Here is a 25,072-nt window from a genome sequence, read left to right as displayed (position 1 = left end):
CAAAAGGAAACTTGCAGAGGAACTTAAGTAGAAATAAATGAGAAAAACTTCAGAAATTGCATACTTCATCTTGTAATTCTAGCTAGTCATCCACAGCTCAGTACTTTATACATGAAGAGAATATTGTTTATAAAACAGCATTTAGGGTAGTCGACTTCTAAAATTAAGCAAGAAGCTGGTAAGGACTTACAATTTTACTTCTTATGAGTTTTTACAACTTTAGCTCTCATATTTTAGCTGAAATTATAATTTAGCTCTAACAAAGGAAAAGTTTGACATATCTGGTCTAAACAGAAAGATCTATCTCAATCCTCAAAAGGCACGATAAACAAAATTCAGAGCTGTGTATCTATGTTTGCCGCACAAGCATTATACTATACTTTCTGTTATGCCATAAAAACTACTGTAATATCATTAAAATACAAGAAGCAACGTTTCACAATGTTTCAAGAGCAAGCCAACTTGCTGAAACACAGCCCTGCAAGAGGACTGAGTCCCACGGTTAATGCCCAACTCCACATCAACCTGTGCGTGGCCAAAGCCTCCACCACAGCACTCTCCCAAGAAGAATTCACGGCACAGTGCTGTGAAAACAAGATGACAGCACTGGCAGATGCTACCCAGAATCTTATATGCTGAAGAACTTCACCTAACAGAGTAATTGGGAGTGTTTTTGTGTACAACACTACCACCAATTCTGGAATTGCATGCCTAAACCTTCACAGCCAAACTGATAACTAAAGAAAAAAAAAAAAGAGCAAAACATTTTTGATAATGCTGCATTATCAGAACACACAGCTACTTTTACAATCTGATTCCTACAGAAGCACCAGGAGCAACTCTATCTCAAAATCCATGTTATTTTTTCCTACCTCTAAGCCAAAGAAAGCCTGCACGCTGTTTGTTCTATCCAGACAGTCCAAGCAGTTTGTTCTGACAGTACCACTTTGAGATCTGTGCCAAGGACAACGAGAGACAGAGAGAAAACAACTGAAATAACTCATTTAACACACATATCATCAGCAAAAGACAGGGACATCAAGATCTGAACCAGAATAGTAAATCAGGGTACTGTTACTGCATTGTTACTGTCATCTCAAGTACATTTATAAATGCATCAGCAATAGAGGGTTAGCTACAATAACAACAGGGAATTTTGCAACGGTGTTCATTATGCAAAAGTAATTTATTTTCTGCAAATAAAATAAGACTGACTTTATTTTTTCTGCCTTTCTCCTTGCTTTCTTGGTTAAGGTATTACGCAAGACAGAAGTTTTATTTTCAAAAGAATCCAACTAATATGTTTCACAAGAATTTCAGAGGAAAAAGATAACAAATATGAAAACAAAACTAAGAACATATTAGGACAATTGTTTGATTTCCTTAATTAAACTGAAAGTAACAGGAATTTTTTTTATAACTAAAGTCAATTTCAACCTCTCTTTGCTTTCTCTTTCCTCCCCAAATAAAAATGATAAATAAACCTCTTCCCTTTAACTCAACAGATGCTTGAGGTCCTCAGGGTCCCTGAAGTACTGTCTTTCTTTGGAAGAAGCTCATCAATCCATGCTAAAAATCTCTCAGAAGGATCACGATAGGCAATGTCCATGTTCTTCTCAGCTGGCTATGAGGATTAACTTCTGATGGTTCTCCCAGTGATTCACACTTTGTGTCTTTCAACATTCCTACTACACACTTTGTCCAAATAAGTGAGTAAAGCTTCATCACACTTACTTTACTTGGACATCTACTTTGTTTTTTACTCTACTTGAAGATCTAATCAGAAAAGTGTTGAAAATTTTAAAAAACCTTCTCCAAGATTATTTCATTTCATTACTATCTCTGTGTTTGATTTGAAATAGAAATCATTTTAAGACCAGTATTAGAAGAAAAACTTATATTCTCCAAAGGAGATGGTCCATGAACTCCATGCAGTTCTTAAAGTTATCACAAGCCACAGCCTATTTTGCTTTCATTTTGTTATCAGATCATATCAGTTGACTCTCCAGCAAGACCAAGTAGGTCTCGACAAAGGGATGGGAGCATACCATTTTTATGGTATAAAAAAAAAAAAAAAAAAAAAAAAAAGCTTTTAACGCTTTTGGAGAAGCGTTTTGAGGTGTCTGTGGGCCCTAACTGCCCTCCCACTAAATCTGATCTCATACAGGTCTACTAAACCCTGCCCCTGGGGTATTTAATCCCACAGCCAGGTCAGAACAGAGTGGCACTGTAACCCTCTTCTCCTCTTCCACTGCACTACAAGATGGAAGCCAGGACATTGCAGCATCCCCTTGCTCAACAATTCTCCTCTCACGGAAAACCCCACACAGCAGCTCTGCTCTGGTATTAATTAAAAGGAGGAAGGGTGTGAAGGGGAGAAGAACAGGAATGTTGCCTACTTCTAACCCTACCTCTCTGTTCCTGCTGAGATAAGCACAGCCTTTGCTCTAGGAAAAGGGACAGGGAAATTAGGACAGAAGTACATGTTAGCAGGACTGGGCAGAGCAAAGCAGGGGATAAAAAGTGCATCCCTGCTACCATAGAGGTACAGACCCCCAGAGTTCTGCTAACAACTATAATTACAGTTACTGCCATGGTAACAGTTTACTGCCCATTGCAAACCTCAACACTTCCACAAGTACTCGAAAGAATTTCTCTCTTTACTAGAAGTTAGAGCTAAAAAGAATTTGGTAAAATTGGAAATGCGTGACTTAAAGCAAACATCAGCTGCTAAAATGTCTCTCCTGGTACCTTTGTCTCCTGTTCCTCAACTAGCTGTACTAGAATAAGTTGTTACTTTGATGTATTTTTATATGAACTGCATAAAGCACAGACTGCTGATCAAAATGAAGTAATACATCTTGTCTTCAAGGTTACTGAACAGCTGCTTGTCCATTTCTACACAAGGACATTTCAATGTATATTTTTGCATGCACCTTGATGTGATGCTTTTGTAATTAGGATTCTCCCAAGTGGCAAAAACTTTCTTTTAAAGCCTCTGGAAATCATCTGTGTTGGATAAAGGTCTTACACTAAGAAGGTATTATGACTCATTACATTTTAAACTTCTACAGCTACTGTGTGTTACTCATTTTGTGGAGAATTAAATCTGTCAATAGGGAAAATCCAGACAAACAAATTTCAAGGAAGATTGTATTGAACATCAACATTCGCAACAAACAGAAAGTGGTATGCTCTATTGCTGAAGGAAATATGAATAACGTTATAGAGGGAAAAACATTCATTCTTTAATTCTTTGTGGGTATACCCATGAAAAAGGACAATTCCCCATTCTCACCAAAATGATGAAAATTAAGTCATACACCAATGTCTCATTTTCCATCAAGACTTTCAGAGCATATTCAGAACAAGACAAAATTTTAATAAAATAAGCAACTCATACTTTAGTTGTTGAACATCCATCTTGTATACAATTAAAAATATAACAACATAAATAACTAAAAATATTTTTCCTCTTATTTTCTTGCTACAGGTTGACAAGCACCCTAAAAACATAATTTAATTTGAGTAAAGTTACAGAAAACACAAACCTCTTAACTTCTTTTCCATCAAAATAAAAAAATCCGCACTCTAAGAATTTCTGGACTTGAGGTTTAAGCACACTGTGTAGTTTTTCTGCTTTTCCACCTTTAACCATTTGATGATAGTCAAAGTTCACCATTTTGATATCAGCTGAATGTTCAGATGCTTTCAAGTGGCTCTGATATTTTAAACAGAAGAAAAACATAAATATACCAATAAATGAACATAGAACAGCTTAAGCCAAATAAGAGGTTAACTAATAGAACTGCTTTAAAAATATTTATCTATCGCATGCTTTCTGTAATGAAAAGAAGAAAACATTTTTATCATTATAGTTCAGTAAGTCACTCAGAACTGATTAATATTTTGCCTGTGTTTTTCCTTTTTTTTTCCTTGCCACAATCAAAGTCAGTTTTTTTTGCTTACAATACTAGGGGTCACCAAGACAGTATGCATATGAAAGCTGCTGCTTCTGCTAAAACGCTTCAGCTGGCAAAGAGCTGTTTCAGTGGAAGCCCTTTTAGGCATGGCTGCCAGCAATGAGGACTGACTAAATACTCCATAACTACAGGGAAAGGAAAAAAAAAAAAAAAAAAAAAAAAAAAAAAAAAAAAAAAAAACAACTTTGATTGCTGTGGAGGGTGGTTTGAGCAAAACTTCCCCAATCGTTCCCTGAAAAATCTTGAAAGTGCCCACAAAATCTTTGTTGGTAGAGCTATAAGCAGTTTTAGGCACTGATACACAGATGGGAGCAATAATGTCTCCTGCCAGGATAGCTTGGATACATAAAAGGTGCCAGTAAATTGCCTAAAATATTCAACCATTGCATTACAAAGGGAAAGGGAAAAAGGGGAAGGGAAACAATACATAGCTGCTGACATGTTCTCTGGCTTCAAACAGAGCTTCTCAAATTGTCAGCATTTGTGGACTACAGCGTGACAGTTATTTTTAACCTACCTAGCAGGAATTCATAGAAGTAGCCAGTTACAGCCAATACCTTCTGAACAAATACTCCTATTTAATCAAAAAGCAGCTTTTAGGTTTAAATTGCAAAACTAATTTGTGATATTTTTAAAGTAATATACACAGAAATTCCAAGATTTTAAAAATAAATGCTACGGTATGAAATGCCATGAAGTATCAATTGCCAGCATTACTGTGCTGGCAATTTCCTTTATAAATAGGAAACTTATAAGCATAAAATATGAAAATAACTGAACATCTTTCAATGTTGTCTGTGTTTGTTACAATTTTTCAGTAACAAATCTGAAGGGAATAAAAAATAACTGTACATCTAGCTTTTTTTTTTTTTTTTTTTTTTTTAAATCATTTCATGTTACTTATCTTAAGTGGTATTTTTATGATAAATCCAATTTTAACTCCAAGCAGTAGATGCTGTAGGGGACAGTGCACTTATTTCATTTTTCAATGGTTATGTAAAAGCTTCATAACAAGCATGCAAATTTCAAGGATACGCACGGTGGGAGGATGGTAGTACTTACCTGAAAAGCTTTGCTGAGCATGTGCTCCCCTTCTTTTGCCCCAAGTAAATTTACAATAATTTGCTTGCCATATAAATTTTTAAGAGTTCGGAAATGCCTGTTAATAGAAGAAGAATTCCACATATTTTCTGGCATGCTAAAAATTAACACGAACAGATGGAACCCTGGCTGAGACACTACACAAATGTACTGGCTACTCTAGTAATTCCTGCAAGCCTTTTATTACATCATGGCCAAACAAGCCAGAATCACTGGATGACAGCATCTATCAATTGACTGCTGTTTATTTAGGATAACAGTACCAAAAATGTCGTTTAACAAAATACATTTAGTTAAAGCCATAAGGTTATGAAACTGAATTATCATCACAGGAATAAAATTGAAATACAGATTTCACTTTTATAAAGCAGCTGACAAATATAAATTATTCAATGTAAACCTATTACATTTTTTTTTCTGAATTTAATAAAGTATTCACATTCTTAAATTTTCTTGAAACTTTTCAACAAAGCACTCAAAGGGGCAAACAAACCTTTAGCAACCTGAAAAAGCTGCCCAGGCAGTTCACTGCTTTGCTGAATCATATTATATAGGCAAAGCCTCCTGTTTGAAATAACATATCCATCACACTGATGAATCACTTATTAGTAGCTTGTAAAGCATTAATAAAAAGCCAAGACATCACTTTACCTGTCAAAAGCTGGTGCATTCGCCTCAAAACCCCTTGACATTCTGACACGATGGGATCCCACCTATGACACGAAGATTACATTAAATTATTTGTCTTTACAAATTTGACTAACTCTTCAAAGACCTCCCAATTCTAACTGTGACCTAAAAATTCATTTCATTACCTAAATTAAATCCCCCAAATTTATTCTACTTGCTACACCGTGCATTCTTTTTATTGATTTTTCTTAAGTTCCTCTTATTTTTCTAAAAATAACTTTTTTGATTTAATATATTTAGTCACATCATCTAACTACTTCTTGTTCTGAATAAGGTATGTAAATATTTGAGTGGCTCTACTGCAATGTTCTTATATGTCTAACTTAAGGAACCAACAGTAACTATGAAGAATGAACTTTTTAGAATTTTCCATATAAAAAAAATGTACCACAACAGTAGTTGCTGATACAATCCCTCTTTCAATAAAACTGGGATATAATTATATTGCAGTTACTCTTGATCCATATGACTTCTTGAAAAGGCTCATACTCCAGAACAATTCAAAATAAATGAATCTCTTTGTATGCCCTTAGATAACCTATTTTGAAACGGCAATTTAAATTAAAACTCAATTTCAAAACCAAAACATCTCAAAGTAACAGATGTTACATCCAATGGATGCAAAACAGCATTCAGAGACTCGAGAGTAGCAGGCTCGGTGTATTAAACAACAGCACCTACTTACTCCCAAAGGACAACCTCATCCTAATTGGTAATCGTGCAGAAGAGCCTAAACTCTACTCTAAGATGCCTAAAAAGACATGAATAATAATTAGAGCCATCTCCTGCTTACCTGCAGGCCTGGCTGTTCCCAAAATAATGGAACAGATCCTCGAATCTGTATGAAAGATGACACAGAATCATCTAAAAATATCACCTGTTGAGGAAAAACAAAGCAAAACAAAACATAGTATCAATAGGCATTAGGGAATGTAAAAAAGTTTTAGTTTTCTTAGCCTTAGCTAAACACACAGAAAATATATTTACACATTGCCTATTCCACGACGTAAGCTGAAATACCAGTTGTCTTCCCCACACTTTTTCCTCTCCCCACTCTAAACAATTCATATAGGAAGTTCTGGAACTTCTGTCCTTCCTGCCAAATCCTGATTCAGAAGGGCTAAGCAAATACGTCAACATTTTATTAATATCACCTGAATGACTTTTGTACTATGACTTTTAAAAACTTGGTAAGAATTTCCTGTATGTTTTCTGCTTCTTACATCACGAGACCCAGAACAGTTGAAATGTAAATCTGTGCATAGAAAATAACAATGCAGCCTGCTCAGAACACCTGCACAGACCTTGTGCATTAGAATCCGAAATACAGTGGTGTGTTGTGCGTAAAGCAAAGAAAACTAAGTAGGATGATATCCCACAGTCATCTAGTGGCATTATCTGCCAGGAAACTTGGACAGAGAAACTGTAATGACAGCGTTCTGACTAAGCTCCTAAAATTGGATGAGTATGGACAGCCCTATCTAGATAAAATCCTGCTGAAGTCACCTAGGCTTTACAGGAGTCAGTCAAAGATACCTACTCATATGAATACAGTTGCAGGAACAACACCTTGATAACTAGGTTATCATAAGAAATAAGCAAAGAAAGTCCAGCAAAAAATGATTCAATAGCTTTGTGCATTTCTCTATAATAAAGGCAATCAAATGCAGTGGAATTAGAGTAGCTTTAAAGACTACCTTTAGCTAAGCCATATTAAGTAACCATAGGAATGCTTTTATCTTTGACCAACCACCAGATAACGTGTATTTGCCAAAATCTCTTCTGCTGCTGTTTACAATTAGCTCAAGCTAAAAGTAGTACACGCTCGCTCACAGCTCAGATTAAGAGCAAGTATGGCCACCTACAGCAGTTCAACTGATGGGTAGCAACTTCTTAGGCTACTAAAACTCAGATCCATGCATGCCTTGACCTCAAGCTACACTGAAAACCAAGATCATTGAATTATGTAAGCTACTTAGTTTCCTTATTCAGCAGCAAAGGAGCTGTTCCTGTATCTTTGGTTATAGACAACTCACAATCTGTTGAGTTAGGGCAAAAAAATATCCACACACTTGCTTATATTGAGCTCCTCAGACAAGTGAAGGTGCACTGTAACTAACATACCTGCTCTGTTTCAACAAAATTTGCAACGTGACCGTCATCATTAGTTCCCCGAACATTAAACCTGGTCCCAGCTCGTTCACAGCTTAGTCGTGAAATGAGACAAGCCTTTGCCTGCTTGTGAGCTGCATAAATTGTCCTTATCTCCACTCCTCCACACATGAGCCGTAACAACCAGTCATCACAATTCACACCATAGTGCTTCAGATGTAGATGCAGTGATTGGTTCCTATCAGGAAAAAAAAAAAAAAAAAAGGGAAGGAAATAAAGCACAGTTCAATTTGTTAAGCCAGCTGCTAACTTCTTAGATCTTATGCCGACTACTACAGATAAGTGAAGAAGAATGTATGACAGTTTCATGATATAATTATTATTTAAATATACTTGAAATAGCAAAGGTCTCAAGAGAATTGCTTTGATCACGGCACAATAAGAGTATGGGGTGTAGCCACGAATTGTAATGATCTCAAAAAAAAAAAAAAAAAACAACAAAAAAACAACACTTACAGCCTCTGCTCTTCACCTCGCAAAAAAAAACAACAAACAACAGTTTAAGTTTGTTTGTTTGTTTTATATTCCCAAGAATACATTCATAACCAATAGATTTTCAAATTTCTGAAAATACCAGTTTCAGGGTTAAGTGCTGGTACATTATGTACCCAACTCTAATACCAATTACTGCTCAAATGAAAGAAAGATCCACGCAATGGGTATACCTGCACATTACATAGTATCCATTACCACTGAAGAAATTAAATAAGACTCAAGGTTAGGTTTTGTGAGGGTTTTTGTTTGTTTGTTTTACCTCACTCTACTGGGACTTGGCTCTTGATCTTCTTCAATTGTATAAAAAGGAAGTAAAGTTTTCTGTATAGCTAAGAAAAGCAAACTCTAGAAAGGGAATTGTTTCATCACTGCCCAGAAAATTCGATCATAATTTCAAATAACGTTTGGCTTAATAGTGGAAGCTATTTACTGTAATTTTAGCCTTTTCATTCTAAGTTTCTAATTAAAAAAAATACACCTGCAATTCATCAAACACCTTGGCTGCTTTAAAAACTCATTAATGAAGATCCAAATCAGATGAATGCATTCATTTCACAGAACAGTACACAAACGCATTACAATAGAAGACTGAGAAAGTAAACAATATTCTTGCCTGGAAAATCTGAGACTGGAACTTTTAAACAGAAGAATCCCAAGAGAGCTTACTGAAATGAGTAAGCAGAAAACTGTCTATTATTCACTTTTAGTGTTTACATTTCTAGATCTTGAAATCTGGGACACTAAGTCTTCCTCCTGTTGAGACCGATTCTTACAGAAAAAAAAGCCATGTAACTTAGGAAGTTTTGCAACAGGGGACAAAATGCAAGGCCAATCTGATTTGGATAGGATCAGCAGGTATCATCACCTCAAGCCTTGAAATACTGACCTATCAAGATGGAGCTCAGTCTTCTTCCAGACATAAATAACCGGGTTCCCACAATTCCTGTACATCTACGTTAAGATATAAGGCTCTGAAAAGTACAGATTATTTTCTGTCCTAATACACATATTTGGTCTCACATACTAATTGGATCATACTCCTCTATCTGACCAAAACAGTGGCAATGATATGTCAGAAGTGTTCTGGTGTCTTACATGATGAACAGAAGAGGGGGAAGAGGTAGCTTTTCACTTGTTCAAACAACTTACTGCTGAACCTTCACGACCTTTCCAATGGTTATGGAAACATACTCCATTTTTAACAAAGGCTGAAAATAAGGGATTAGAATTGGTTCACCTCCCCTAAATGTCAGAACACATCCCTGGTGTTATTTAAGATACTTATTGGCAGAAACAGGAGTATTCTTTTCCTCAAGAATTCTGTGTCAAAAACTTGGCTTTACTGAAAGCTACTCTGTAAAAAAGATAGTAAGTTCAGCAGCCAAGCAATGTGCACTGTAGTGTAACGTACCTACTCTGTTTCAACAAAATCAGTGACAATGCTATTATCCATACAATGAAATTTTTAAACCCCTTCAATTTGTGGAAACACATTTGGAAACTACATATAAATACCACTTGGAAACTACATATAAACTGCACACCATTTTAGAAGCCAGAATGCTCAAAAGATGAAAATTTTCTTTAGGGTTCCATGCCCACACTCATTTAAAGAAACTGACACATCTGATGAAGAATTAAGAGACACCGAAGCTGAAACATACCATCACGACCAACTGTTCAGATCAAAGTATAGTATCAGAAGCAGTAAAAAGTCTGTCTCTTCCAATTAAGAAATTCTAGGTGGCCATGGAAACATTGCATCATTAAGATAAAAGTTATGTCCTTACAATTAGAATAATGTTATTCTAGCTCATCAACATTTGTGAGACAAGGGCATACATTTAAGAGCTGATAAAGACAAGGTTAAAAAACTTGGCACAGGTTAGTCTGCACGGGCATGTGCTGTTCTGCATAATGTCTGATAAAACACACTATGAACTCACCAGAAAAACCGGTTGTCAGTGGTGTGCTCTTGCATGCTGCGGTGAGCATTAAGACTAAGATCTAAACTGACACCAGTTGCAGACCATGCAAAATAAAAGTTTCCTGAATTCAGAACTTTGCGCACTTCGGAAATACGATCTTCATCTGATGAATCAATTCGTAACGATACAAATTCGGTGGAAGTAACTCGAAAGACTTCAGAGTCTTGAATCTTTCCCACAGACATGCATCCTGTTACTAGAACCAAGTAATGTAGCAACGTGTCTCCTGTGAAACCAGAAAAGGCAAAGGTAAGAGAACGAATCTTAGTAGACTGTGATGCTGACGTATTTATATTCTTAAATGTGCATAATCTTAGCCCGATTTGGCTGAAAAAAATGAAAACATAATCAACATCAAGAAGCCATTCTCAAGTTCAACAGAATAGAAGGAAACACAAACAGGAGAAACTATGCTGAAAATAACAGGGATTGCAAAAACGGAAGTTATTTTTGTATACTCCCTCATTTCTGGGAATGCTCCAAACTTGCAAGCTACTCTATAAAGTCAAAAAATAAAAAAAGAGCACAGTTCCTGTTCTGGAGATGCCGTGCTGTGCAGTTTTACAGAAGCAGCACAATTTTCTTTCCCAAATGAAAATTTAAGGTTTTAGATAGTTTACTCACCCAGGTTTAATCTTAAAACGCCTAGAAGCCCATATGCATCCATTACTTTGGAGTAGGTATTCTTGATTGTATCTTTTTCTGCAGATGCTGAGGAGAGAAAACACAAGATGTTATGATGGTAGAGACTACATATGATGGTAGGGAGAATGAGTCCACTCTAAACTGAAAATGCAGGAGTACAGCTACAGTGCTTACATGAACTTGCCAGAGAGAAATCAGAATGTATAAGCATATGGCTTCTTACAATGGAAAATGAGTATTTGATTTTATTACAGCGTATGGTCATGCTATGTTTTTAGGCAACAAAAAAGGGAAAATCTTGCAAAGTCTCCAAGTGATAGTAAAGGGGAATGCTTGCATTTTTAATATCACCTCCTAATATAAAAATTATTTTAGAAGAAATTAAAGTATATCTACCACTGTTTACCAGGGAGTTAATTTTAGTGTACACTTCAGAACTCAGATTTGCTCTTGAAAAACCAGGGAAACAAGCTTGATGGCAGATCCAGGTGACAGCAATGCCACAGAGCAGAAACAGGATCCAGCCAGCCCTGAGCTTCTGCTCTGGACTGAGATTGCACCTGAAGCATGGGGACCAACAATTCCAGCTGTGCCACTGGTCCATGAGCACAGAGATTTCTGGGTCAACAACGACTAGTGCTTTCTCCCTCCTCAAAAACAGATAATTTTCACTTTGATGCTGGACTAAGTTTGACATAAATTGTAAATCAAAACGCCTACTGCTCTGTCACTCTGCAGCATTCTGCATCACAGTAGCTGTATTTCCTTCAGAATGGCTAGTGTAAATCTTTCCAGTGAGAATTCCCTAAGCTTAGCACAGTCCTGCCCGTGTACAAGTCTATCCCTTATGTTCAAATATCTGCCAGTTCTATTCTTAAAGTGGATCGGAGTCTCCAATACAGATGAAACAATTATTTAACCCCAGCCTGAAATCTAAGCTCATTCAAGATGTTATTAGATGCACTTAAAAAACAAACAAACAAAAAACTATTTATCTGATATACTGTATTCCTGTAACCTAGAACCTAAGAAAGAGAGAATTATAACAGCGTGATTCTTCCCAAAGTCTTCATTCACAACAAGTGTTAAAACTCCCAGCTAATCTGAATACGTTGTTTACATATAGTCATTTTGTCAGCATCACCGAACCATATTTTGCTTAGCTAGATCACCAACGGGCTGGAAAGAACACCTTCTAAACTTCAAAGTGTGGTTCTTCCAATCCATTTTTCCAATACACATTTAATGATATTAATACACTCATCTAAACTCAACTTCTGGTGAGCAGAAAATTGCCGTGTTGTTCTTCCACATTTCAAATTATTAATGAAAGATGAGGTTTTGTTTCCATCTAAGAGCTTTTTGCAGGGTTTTTCTTGAGGGTGCCTGGCAACATTTAATGACATCTTAGAACAACAGCCTTTCTGTCTTCTGCGGATTTGTTCTGCATACAACGCCTTTATCCTTCCTAAGCCTTAGTAAATAAATGCCTGAAGTGAATTAAGTAATGTGGGCTTTGCAAATTCAGATCTCACAAAAAAAAAAAAAAAAAAGGCCACTAATAAAGCAGAAAAACATGGCAAAACCAAACAGAAATAGAAAATCTTACTGTAGCCAGTAAATTACTCTTTCAACCAAGCTCCCAAGCACCAAACAAAAGCACCTAGGTTTCATGTCAAGGTTTGCAGAGACACTACGTATAACAGTGTGAACCCTCCCACAGTCTGAGCACCCGTGAAATCTGAAATAATTTCCAATTGGGGATGACTGATACTAGTCAACAGAGCAAACCAACAAACGGTTTTTAAGTAGGTCTCCTTTCCTGAAGAAATTGAGCTAAAAAGAAGGCAGCCCCAAGAAGTACTGACAGCAGAAAAGGGAACAATTACCACTCGTCCAGGGTAAGCTCCACAGCACTGCATCACTTCCCCACCACAGAAGCTCCTGGTGGGACAGGCCACGATGTCAGGCTGTGGCCAGGAGTCAGGACCAGACCTGGTGAGAGCAACCATGCTCAGACACAGCCCCGGGAGGTCCAGGGCCATGGGGACAGGGATTTGGCAAGGCTGAGCTGGGACATCAGCTTGTCTTGGTGGGCCCAGGGCCAGGCAGATCCAGACAGGAATTATTACTGACTGCCACTGCATGTGGCATTTCCCATTTCTGATCCATACCAAAGAAATTTGTGGATTTTCATATCAATCAACACCAACAGGGTAAGGAACAACCTAAGTGCTCTGGGACCATTCAGATTCTCCCCATGCCTACTGTATTTAATTGATCCTTCCCTGCCAGAGCAGGAAGCTTCATCAAGACCTGCTACCTCTCACGTCAGTCAGGATGCACACAACTTCTTCAGATAAAAGGTGGGTATGCAAAAGCAGCTGAAAATACAAAAATACGCAGCTAACACCTCATCTCTGTAATACCTTTATAGAGTACACACAAAGCCAACTTTCGGTTTCCTCCGTGAACAGCTGAAATTACCAGCTGGGTGAACTGCAGCTTAGAAGTTAAACCACAGCAAGGCTAAGGTAATCCTGGCAGGAGGAGAGGGCATTTCCAAGAACATTTCCTCATTTCCCCTGCAACATTCTTAACGAATGTGAACATCTCTTCATGCAATGGTGGGCTGGCCTGCAGCCAGGAGAGCCCTTTGGATTTTTGATTTACAGGCTCTATACCTTGAAAAAAAGCACAGCTACTATAAATATCCATTCAAAAAAGCATAAACTCCTGCAAATTAATGGACCTACTTCTCTTTCAAAATTTGACTTCTCTATTTATTTATTTTTAAATAATTGGAGGCAAGCAAACACAATTGAGGCTATTTGGAAAAAAAAAAAAAAGCTAAACATTTGCTATAAAGTAGAGTTAAAACGCGCAACTTCTAAAGACAGAAATTAGCAACTAGAATGTTTTGGATGAAAGTTAACAGATTTAAATTGCAACGCATGGGGCACTAAACAGTAGACTTAATGCAAGCATGCACGTGTCTATGTATAAAGATGGACAGGAAATATTACGAGGCCATAATCCTCCATTACTTTGCGTGAGCTCAGACAGGAGGCAGAAATTAAAAGCACCTTCAACTTAATCCATTACATTAATAAGAATCAGGTTGATTCATTTCTAAAACAAAGATAACGATTTGCTATTTGGCAGCCCAGAAATAAATAAATAAATAAATAAATAAACCACCAACACATTTTTAATGCGGTTTTCAGGTCAAGCTGTAATGCATTCCGGTTGAAAGCCAGCAAGCCTCGTTTGCGGTGTCCAGAGAAAAAGAATAAAATAATTTTAAGTCAACGTTGATTAAAAATTAATAGGCCATAGTATTTTTAAATAGTAATGTCTCACTTGTTCCAAGTTAAATCACAAGCGTGTATCTGTAATATCACACCTTATCAGTCACCGACTCGCTTAAGAAAGGTGACTGATTAAATTATTTTAGAGGGATTATGTCAGCCCTCTTACTGTTATACAAAGGGAACCCCATTAAAAATCCTGTCTCACAACAGCTTGGTTCAAAACCTAATCTGTTTAATTCCCAGCTAAAAATGAGTGTTACAATTTCTGCAAGAATTATAAAGCTATAATCACATTAAAAGTTATCATTTTGGCTTTCTACAGTTGTTCCCTTCTTGGTGGGTTCACCAGGTGGTATCATGGCTCAGTATGAGCTGGTAGCAATTCCCAGATAGAACATGGGACACATCCCAAAATTATGTATAGCACCTTCAGAGAAAAGGCTACTCTCATCTAAGTTTGAAGAGAGAAAAGATCATGCTACTGCCACTTCCAAATGTTTAAAATCTGAAAAGGTTTTTTTGTTTTGTTTTACAATTTGTTGAGCTTTTAAGATTGGGGTTTTGAAGCTTTTTCTTAAATTAGGACAGTTATGAATTCGGTATTTAAATGAAAACTAACACTTTAATATCACCACATAGGAGAGACATTAAAGTCAGAGCAGAGTAATCACTTTCATTTATAAGACAACCAACTGAAGAAACTTTTTTTTTTTTTTTTTTTTTAAAAGTTTTGCATCTCTTTTATGTCAACAAAGTATCAAAGATAACTGCAAGACTGCTGATATGCAAAGCTGCCATAATTTCTGCAATTATTGTTTGGAATTAGTAGGATGGTTGTTTTTTCTATTTTATTGGCTAGTTCAAGTTATTAAGTATATTTATTCACCTCAAACATGTTTAAATGTTACTGTAATCTACAGATACCTTAAGACTGAGGGGAGGAACCACCAAATAACAATTCACCTCTACTCAGCAATAAGAAAAAAAAAAAAAAGACATTTCTAGATGTTAGCAACCGTATTTTAAGTATAACACACCAAATTAAATGCTGTTTGGAACAAAATAGCAAAGTAAAAGATGAGCAGGTGAAATGAATGGTTGCTTTAAAAGTCTGTCTCAACACTGCAAACATACTATTGGTTACTTCAGAAAACATATTTTTTTAACTAACAATACTGATGAGGGGAAAAAAAACAAAAATAAATTAAAGCTGCCCTACGTAACAGCCTACAAGCACTTTTTTCATTGCTTTCTGACCCAAGCACAAGTTTTTCACTGAAAACAAAAATCTATACTATTAATAACATACAAAGCTTTTTTCCCCTAATACTGATTTGATTAAGTTATTTTACCACATGAATTTATGAGTACCAACTTTTTGCATGTACAAGTCAGTTCTATGCAGATTAATTTGTAATATAATTTACAATCACAACATTTTCAATTTAAATACATGCTAGCATACAGCAAGGCTACCAAATTATCTCAAATGTAGAGATGTTAATTAGTTTTTCTAAATGACGTCTGAGTAATTCCAGTATGCAAACTAACCTTCTTAACAGACATTTAATTAGCAAGAGCTATGATTCAACGGATGCCTAGTAGGGAAAAAGCCAAGCCTTTTACTATCACTCCTGTGCTAACACAAAAGTCTACTGAGCTGAGAAAGGAATATTCAGGCAGATAGTTATTTGTTCCCAGTAAAATCCCGTCTTAAAATCATGCACAGGGCTGTGGTACAGCTACAGAATGGCCTTCACAAGTGCTGTGAAGCTAGCCTACCTGAAAAGCAAAGAGCTTTCAGGCTCTCTTGTAAGCAACCTTCTTCCTAATATTTCCAGAGCTGTAGACCAAATTTTCATAGCTCCATTATGCCACTCAAACAGGTCATAGTCCTCTCGGGCAAAGGTTACTGCCTCCAAAAATCTCCCAGGAAGATTTTTACAGTAAGGGTTTCTTGAACTTATCACACAGTGTGCTAGGCTAACACATGTTGTCTTTGTCAAATGACGTGATTTTGTTGGAAAAGCCTGGAAAGCAATGAGCTGAGCACCTTCCCAGCAGATTTGAAAGGACAGTAAATTCAGGAGGAATTCCGCAAATGGCAGCTGATGACAGGAGGACAGATGACAACCTCCTCCACCAGCGCAGCTACACTCAGCATCCACCATAGCTGGTGCTTCCCTGAGGCTTCCAAAATGTCTTGAGATACTGTTTAACGGGTAGGTGTAGCCCAGAAGATGACAGTCAAAATAGTAGTGAGCACGGTGGGGTGAATTTGCTATTTGCTCCATCCATCCCAGCCCCTTCACGTTGGTATAAAAGACTGGCTTCAGATGAATAAAATATTGTATCACAGTGCATTCAAAAATTGTTCCTACCACAGCCTGTATTTAACCTGTTTCTGTAACACAGACACTCCTTCCAGAGGATAAATTACTGCTTGAAAAGTTGTAAGTCTTATTATTACTATATATATACATAAACACATTTATGTGTGCACAAATATAAATCAGGGAAATATCTGTATTTTGCTTATTTCGTAGGATCCCATTACAAAAAACAGCATGTAGAAATTTCTTTTGATATATTCTCCTTCCCTAATTAAGGGGATGCGAGTCCACTCAAAATGCGGCATAAACATTATTTTTGGAAATAAATAAAAGAGGAGAAAAACATCACAGTAGCAGGTTGTGAGTATGCAGAGCGTTACCCTCCTTCAAGATTACATACATATATGTGGTGCTCATATGCTTGTTTTCTGGGTGTCTAAGTTTGCTAAAGCACCGTATCAGCTCCAAGCCTCCTGCAAAATGATTATATGCTATATCTGTCCGCAGGAGCAGATGGGGTATCTGTTATTTCCTCCGCCCCAGCGATGCAGCATCAGAATTTTCTTTTTAGAAGAATGTATTTACTTCGAAATGGAGCGTGAATGAGTGATGGCGTTGCTAAACAGGACTCTGAATACCGGGATGTCTGCTGCACACGTAGGTTATTACAGCTCTTAATTTAACCAGCTCTACAGAAAGCTCAGGGTGGGCACGGTGCCTCTTCCTGTTCACACCTGCTCTCTTGTCAGCTTTTGCAGAAGACTGAAGTCCAAGGACGCGCACGAAGCTCCAGCTCTGTCTCCACTCCGGGGCGCAGTATTTTCCCAAACGACAGAACATTCTCCTTTACTCATCACAGGCGACAGGAGTAAAAACAGCTTCCCACTCGTTTCGTTATGACTCACCAGAGAGGCACAGGGAGAGAGAACATCTTCCTGCTCGGTCAATGAAATCTTTGAAGGGAAGGTATCTCATTAAAGGCCCCCTATTTCAGAGAATAAATATACCGCCTGTTTTATATGTCAAATAATAATAATAATAAAAGATCCGTGACATCCTCCAACTAAACTCTACACAAAGAAGCAGTCAAGCTGCTGACATTTAAAACCAAATGTCTCACGAGGCCTTGAGAAGCAAGTTGGCAGCATCCCTTCAGACTTCAACACCCTGGGCTAACCCAATACTAGGAACTAGGAGCTGAAAAAAGAAGTATTTCATGTTTGTATGTAAGGCAAGTGAAGCATTTCTCAGATGTGTTGGTCACCGTAACGCTAACTAATCCGTGTCACAAGCAGCGCACAGAACGCTTCCAGCAGAGGCATGGCTTGGACTGCTTCCACGTTACGACTGAATGATTATGCAACGATAACCCTCTGCAAACTGCCCTTTCCACACTCTTCTTTCTTCCATCCCACTTTGCTGACTTGAACAACACATTCAGCACAAATACAACACGCACTGCAAAAAACACACAACATAGGAATTGTACAGCATGTCATACAGGGGCCTAATGAAACCCTCTGAATTATCCTGCAGTGCTTCACCGAATGTAGAGAGGATGAAGGTTAATACCATTATCCTTCCCTCAGCAAAATGCCAGATGGACTTCCTTTAAGATGACATTTAAAGGATCAGGAAGCTTTTGTTCCTTTCTCTCAGTCCAGTTCAAACAGATCTCTCTGTGTGCACACTGCACAAGGCGTGGTTCACCAAGGCTCTCAGAGCCGAGCCACATGATTCACCTCCACTACCGATGTATTTCACTAGGTTGCACCTATGTCACATATTCTACATGCAGACAGCAACTATGATCAGGCATAAGACAACTTATCTTTAATATTTATTAAAATCTTTGGAAAAATGTCTGACAGCTTAAGATTGGTCTCGTTAGTTTTTAGACCCTGAGAACTTACCCCCCCAACAAAAAGGTTTTTACCAGTTTGCAGTGATGCTGCTCTGCATTTATACACACCTGATCTGACCATTTTTCCATCTACTTATGCAGAATGCAAAAAAGATCTTGGGGAACTTCCCAAAGGACCAGTCTTCCATTAACTTTGGCTTTGAATTTAGGTTTCACAGAATCATTAGAAACATTAAGGTTGGGAAAGACCTTGAAGATCATCTGGCCAACCATCCCCCTACCACCACGTTTGTACCAACACCCAGAAGTTTGTGGGGCTACAGACTAGGTTCTTCTGACTAGATTCTGTGGCACGACTAAAGCAATGGAGTAGTACTTTACAAACCACAACCAAGCACCAATAACTGTACTCCTTTAAATATGCACTAAAAAGAATAGGTACCATAAGCAAACAGCAAGCAAAATAAAAGGGAAAAAAAAAATCTGAAAAAGGGAACTCTAGCTCCTTTCTGCTATCTAGCATACAATTATGACCTTTCAACCATTAAAAAAATCATTATTCAGTAAAGAGTTTAAGTGAGAAAAAAAAAAAGGAACTAAAACTACCACAGTATTGGAAAAATAAGCCCATTGACCAGATAGAAAGAGTAAGCAGTTTCCAAGCTAAGGTTACTGAAAACAGTATTCAGAGCAACTACTTATAGCTAGGCACGAACATTTACCATGTTGCAACCTACCAATCAAAATACCAAGGACAAACCAGAACCCAAGAGGAGAGAGGCTTTTGAAATTCCTTTGGGTTTTAATTTCTCCATCCGATAACGATGCAAGGCACAGGAGGGGGCAGGAACTTCAGTAGGGATTTAGATTTTGAAATTTTAGAGAGGAAAGTCTACTGATCATACCTGCACTGTATCACAGCACAATAAATTATTAACTCTGTATTTTTTGAGCATAACTTTCATGAATAAGCTTTTACTACATTCCTCCTTAGGTAGCTTAAGCATGCGCAGTAATTACTAAATATGTGCTAAAATAAATGTTTTCCACAAATCTTCAAAAACATTTTGCCCTTGTTTTACTGACTTCTCTAAACTTGTTCGGACACTTATTTCCAACCTGATCTACACAATGCCATTCAAACACTGCTGGCAAAGCCAACTTCAATACTAAGAAGGAACCGCATCAGATAAAAACAGTTCTCAAAAGATGGGAGAAAAGCACGTACTGTTTCTCACCTAGATAATCACAGAATTTCTAGGCTGGAAGAGACCTCAAGACCATCGAGTCCAACCTCTGACCTAACACTAACAAGTCCTCCACTAAACCAACTAAGCTCTACATCTAAACATCTTTTAAAGACCTCCAGGCATGGTGACTCCACCACTTCCCTGGGCAGCCCCTTCTGATGCCTAACAACCCTTTCGGTAAAGAAGGTCCTCCGAACATCCGACCTAAAACTCCCCTGGCGCAAATCATACAAGTTCATTTCAGCTGTATGTCAACCACCCTAGCACGTCCCATTGCTAGGGCTCTAGCAGTTAATGGCAGCTTGTTCAAATCACACAGTAACTAAGATGCTGATGAAGACATATGCCTGAAAGCAACTTGCTCATGAGGCCTGTCCAGCAGAGATGACTGGCCCAACTTCGAAGCACCTAACAGGACACAGGGACAGTCAAGTGCCTCAGAGTGAGACAATGCCACAGACAAGGAGCACACCCAGTTACAGGAGAACCAATTGCAAAAACCAAAGAAAGGAAACACATCTCAAACCCCACTCATCTTTGGGGCTCTCACTTCTAGCCTTGAGTCTTGTTGCAGTAGGGAACGTGCCCCTCTCAGCCCACTCCGTCCTCTCGGAGCCAGAGCACCCTCCTGAGCAGCACCGCTCTTTGAGCCCTCTCATGCTGCAGGCAATGAATCAAGGCTCCCATTTTCTGAGCAGCTGCTCAGAATAGCTAGGCTACAAAACCGTAAGCAGGCACCAGGATTAACTCATCAAAAACTTATCTATCTTCAAAAGAAGTACATCCACAGTATGCAAGCTTTCTGTAAAGATCTAAAACAAGCCTAGAAACCCTCTGCAACCAGGTGCTCAGGTTTACATGCTGAAGAATACAAACTGAACTACATTTTTAAGCCATATCTGTAGACTTCAAGGATCTTTCCTGCACTTCTCGTTTTAGTGTCCTTGCTCAACTATGACTTTAAAACAAAAATGATTTAATAGAAGCATTCTATATATCACTAAAAATATGTAAAAATGACTTTGCAAGACACCTTGCTCCAAATACTTACTTATTTTATTACTAGATGAACTAACACACACACAGTATGGCTATAGATTAAAAACACAAGGACTAAATAAAGCTAAAAATCAAAAAGCCATCAAAAAGTCAGGATACAAACTGAGATAAACAAATTAAGATGATGTATCACTTAAAAACATAGAACTTTTTATTACAAAATATGACATATAGATTTAGCTTCTTAATGAGTCATCATGTATTCAAAAGCAGAAGACAGCTCAGAACCAAAGATAAGCAGATGTTGTTGAATGTTATTAGAAGAAAATTTAGAATACGTGAGAGTGCATATTCACAATGAAACCTTTTTAAATGTGTAAAATTCCCTCCCAGCAGTTAAAGATATGAAGCATTTTTCATCTAAATCAGAAGATCCTCCATCAGCAAAGAAAAACAGAGTAACTGTTTCTTCTCTATATTTCATAAATAAAAGCAAAGAGCTTACACAACGTCATGCCTGCCAACTTTTTACATGGTAGTTAGCAAAACATATCGACTTACAGAGGACAGCCACAGCTCCGGATTCAAACATGAGACATTCTTCTCTGTTCCTGGCTTCCACTATCACGCTGAATGGAAGGGGATCCAGCTTGTGATAGACACGATATCCTTTACTGAAAGCCATCTTGCCGTTATCGGTGGCGGTCCTGTCCAACACAAGATGATGTTAGTGAGAGCTTCTCGTGCTTCCAGACACCTTCTGCAAAGCAGGTCTGACTTCCATGCTTTCCTAAGGCTTCCACAGGTTTAACAAAAGGAGGGGGGAGAGAGAGAAAAAAAAGACATGCTCACTCCTTCTGTGTCATGAGACTTATTTTATCTCATGTTTCAAAACAAATATAGGGACTATTTAAGGATAATACGCGGATGCTTCAAAAATGTAATTACCAAGGGCAGCACAAAGGATTTATTCAAGACCATGACAACCAGAATTTGTTTCGCAGCACCTAAATAAATGAGATTTCTCCTTAGGAAAACTGAAAATAAGGCTCACCTTTAGCCACCACAAACACGTTAGAGCGGCAGCTGCCTTAATCAGAAACTAATGCCAAACGCAGAGGACGAGAAGCCTGGGCCGGCTTCAGTTTATGGCTGTATTTTAGCCATTTTCATGTTATACAGAAGGATAACAAGGACGTTTTAAACGGCAGAAGCGTTAAGAGGCTTTAACGTGCCATAGGAAAGCGTTAACCCGCTGGGGGAGAGGGCTGTTTTTACAGACCAAAGCAGGGTTTTTGCCTGCACTGAAACCCTCCCCTGCAGCAGCCGGCACCCGAAACCTTGCAGCCCCATCCCCGCAAACCCACAGGGATGAGCTCCTCGCTCCGAGCAACGCGAAAAGCAGCGCCGGGAGACCCCCGCCACCCGCGGCGCCCACGGCGCCTCCATCTTGTGCCGCCCGCCGCCCTCAGCAGCCCCCCCCCACCACCCCCCGCCGGGCGCGGGCTCCCCGCTGCCCGCCCGGCCCCGAGCCGCCGCCGCCGCCGGCTCCCCCCTCACCGGCCCCGCCGCCTCCGGCCGCCTCCGGCCGCCCTTCCCGGCTGGGCTCAGGCTCCCCGGCAGCCGCCGGGACCTCCCTTCCGCCACGGCCCCGCCGTCCCTTCCGCACTGCGCCGCCCGCCGCCGGAAACCGGCGTGTGTGTGTGTGTGAGTGTGTCAGTGTGTGTGTCAATGTGAGTGAGTGTGTCAGTGTGAGTGTGTCAGTGTGAGTGTGTCAATGTGTCAGTGTGTGTGTGTGTGTAAAAAGCGAGGCTGCCCACTCCTCGCGGGTCGCCAAAGTTGTAGCCGCAGAGCCCCAGGCGCCTCCGTGGAAATTTCCACGCGGGCTGCTGAGCGGAGGAGGAGCGGCGCTGCTGCTACATGGCGGGCTGCAGATAACATCGAGAGAGAGTCCTGTCTGCCCGGCTTGATTTCCTTTTACAACAAGGTCACCCATCGCGCTGGCCGAGGGAAGCCAGTAGATGTGGTCTCTCTGGGTTTCAGCAAAGCTTTACTACATGTACTCCTCACACCCAGTACCTCAGTGCTACTCCTCGCAGTATCCTCCTGGACAAAATGTCCAGCCTGCAGCTAGATAAATACCTAACACAGCAGGCGAGTCCTTGGCAGGCTGTCTGAGCTCACAGTGTTATATTAAATGGGGTTCAGGCTGGTGGCCAGTCACTAGCGAGGTTCCCCAGGGCTCCGTTTTAGGGCCGGTTCTCTTCCGTGTTTTCATAAACGACCTGGATGTGCACAGGTCACCTTGAAGGTGCACTGAGTAAGCCTGCAGCTGACACTAAATTGGGAGGAGCTGTTGACTCCCTCGAGGGCAGAGTCCTTGCAGAGACATCCTGACAAATCAGGGGCTCTCTGGACGATGGCAACTGGAGCATGAGTCAGCAGCGAGCCCTGGCAGCCAGGAGGGCCACCCCTACCCGGGGGTGCATCGGGCGAGGGAAGGGACTGTGCTGTGCTGTGCTGGTGCGGCCTCACCTCCAGCACTGTGTGCAGGTTGGGGCACCACAGCGTACATAAAACAACTAGAGAGTGTCCAAAGGAGGGCTACAAAGACGAAGGGCAAGATGTCTGAGGAGCACCTGAAGTCCCTTGGTTTGTTCAGCCCCAAGCAGAGCAGGCTGAGGGGAGGCCTCATGGCAGCCTGCAGCTCCCTCATGAGGGGAGCGGAGGGGCAGGCGCTGAGCTCTGCTCTCTGGGGACAGCGACAGGACCCGAGGAACGGCATGGAGCTGGGACAGGGCAGGGTCAGGCTGGGGGTTAGGGAAAGGGTCTGCACCCAGAGGGTGCTGGGGCACTGGGACGGGCTCCCCAGGGCGGTGGTCATGGCACCGAGCCTGCTGGAGTTCAACAAACATTTGGACAACGCACTCAGACACATGGTCTGATTTTGGGGTGGTCCTATGTGGAGCCAGGAGCTGGACTCAGTGATCCTTGTGGGTCCCTTACAAGTTAGGATATTCTATGGTTACATCTTTTACAAGAGATAAAAGAAATTCAAATTAAGTATTTCCCCCCCCCCCTTTTTTTTTTTTCTTTTTTTTTTTTTTTTCTTATGGACACTTGTTTTGCTTCAGGGTAATATATATATATATATATATATATATTATTTTTTTTTCTGATAGCTGAACAGTAAGGCACTGTTGAAAATGTAATACTCCACTATTTGCTGAAAGACTTTTCAAAACGTCAAAGAGCATCAGTTGAAAATGCACTCCAGCTGAGAACGTGAAAAAAAAAATTATTATCCACTAGTGGGAGTTTTGATAAAGCTATCAATTTCCAAAACTACTACTTATGAATTTATGGAAAATGAGAAGGAATATTTGATTCTAATTGCCAATATCACAGAATCACAGAATCATCTAGGTTGGAAGAGACCTCCCAAGATCACCAAGCCCAACCTCTGACCTAACACTAACAATTACAAAGTTTAATTTGTTCCTAACTTTTGAGTAATAAAAGGTTTTGGTAGTTTTTCTTCAACTGCCAACTGAATTTCAGAATCTCATAAACCTTGAATACATGGAAAGAGTGAGGCATGCCTCTGTGACTTGGTATTAAATATGCTCTAAAAATTTCCTCATCTTGCATCCTTCTTTCTCCCAATTGCCATATCTTTGTGCCAGATCTCACCCATTAAGCTGAACAGGTGTAATAGAAAAAGCGTTTTCAAAGAGACCACAGGACCAGAGTGTAAAGAGAATTTCACAGAAACGCAGTGTATTGAATGCACTCTTTGTTATTTCAGTGTGCTGTATTTTACAGCTTTCTAGCAACTTTTAGCTGTTTCATGCTGTAGGCAAGAGAGAATATGGCTTTCCTTTGCGTCATTTACAGTTAACCTGATAGACTGTAATTTCTCTTACTGTAAGGGCTAGTAAATGTTATAAATTATATGTAACTGGATTATTATCTATACTTTAAGCAAAGAAGGAAACAAATCAAACTGAGATAAGGAATTAGAGAGACATGAAAATGCCCTTGTGCTGGTCTTTCACTTTATGCACGCAGAACAGCAAGGAGACTGTGTAAGAATACCACACCAAATCTTGGAGATACATCAGTGCTTTACTCCAGGCCTCTGCCCTATGAAAACATTTAAATATGCACATAAAGCACAAAAGTAATCCAAGTGGAGTCAATGGAACCATTCACATATACAAACAAAAGCATATGCT

General features: G+C 39.3%; 1 protein-coding gene across 7 annotated transcripts in view; it reads right to left on the bottom strand.

The window, feature by feature from the left end:
- The window catches only part of SYNJ1 (synaptojanin 1), a 63,493-nt gene extending 40,949 nt beyond the window's left edge, over positions 1–22,544 (bottom strand). For 6 of the 7 annotated variants that reach the window (XM_032207859.1, XM_032207860.1, XM_032207864.1 and 3 more), the window contains exons 1-10: positions 22,395–22,544; positions 21,396–21,541; positions 11,054–11,140; positions 10,388–10,655; positions 7,899–8,124; positions 6,568–6,651; positions 5,736–5,797; positions 5,046–5,142; positions 3,552–3,721; positions 873–954 (exon numbers count right to left, since the gene is read on the bottom strand). In XM_032207859.1, coding sequence (XP_032063750.1) covers positions 873–954; positions 3,552–3,721; positions 5,046–5,142; positions 5,736–5,797; positions 6,568–6,651; positions 7,899–8,124; positions 10,388–10,655; positions 11,054–11,140; positions 21,396–21,519 — 1,200 coding nt within the window. In that variant the 5' untranslated portion in view covers positions 21,520–21,541; positions 22,395–22,544. Of the gene's footprint in view, positions 1–872; positions 955–3,551; positions 3,722–5,045; positions 5,143–5,735; positions 5,798–6,567; positions 6,652–7,898; positions 8,125–10,387; positions 10,656–11,053; positions 11,141–21,395; positions 21,547–22,394 lie in introns of those variants that run through there. The other variant, XM_032207863.1, reaches the window with a different exon arrangement.
- Between the last annotated feature and the right edge of the window lie 2,528 nt (positions 22,545–25,072).

Source organism: Aythya fuligula, chromosome 1 (assembly GCF_009819795.1).
Source record: "Aythya fuligula isolate bAytFul2 chromosome 1, bAytFul2.pri, whole genome shotgun sequence".
Taxonomy (NCBI): domain Eukaryota; kingdom Metazoa; phylum Chordata; class Aves; order Anseriformes; family Anatidae; genus Aythya; species Aythya fuligula.
This window is presented reverse-complemented; position numbering and strand designations above follow the sequence as displayed.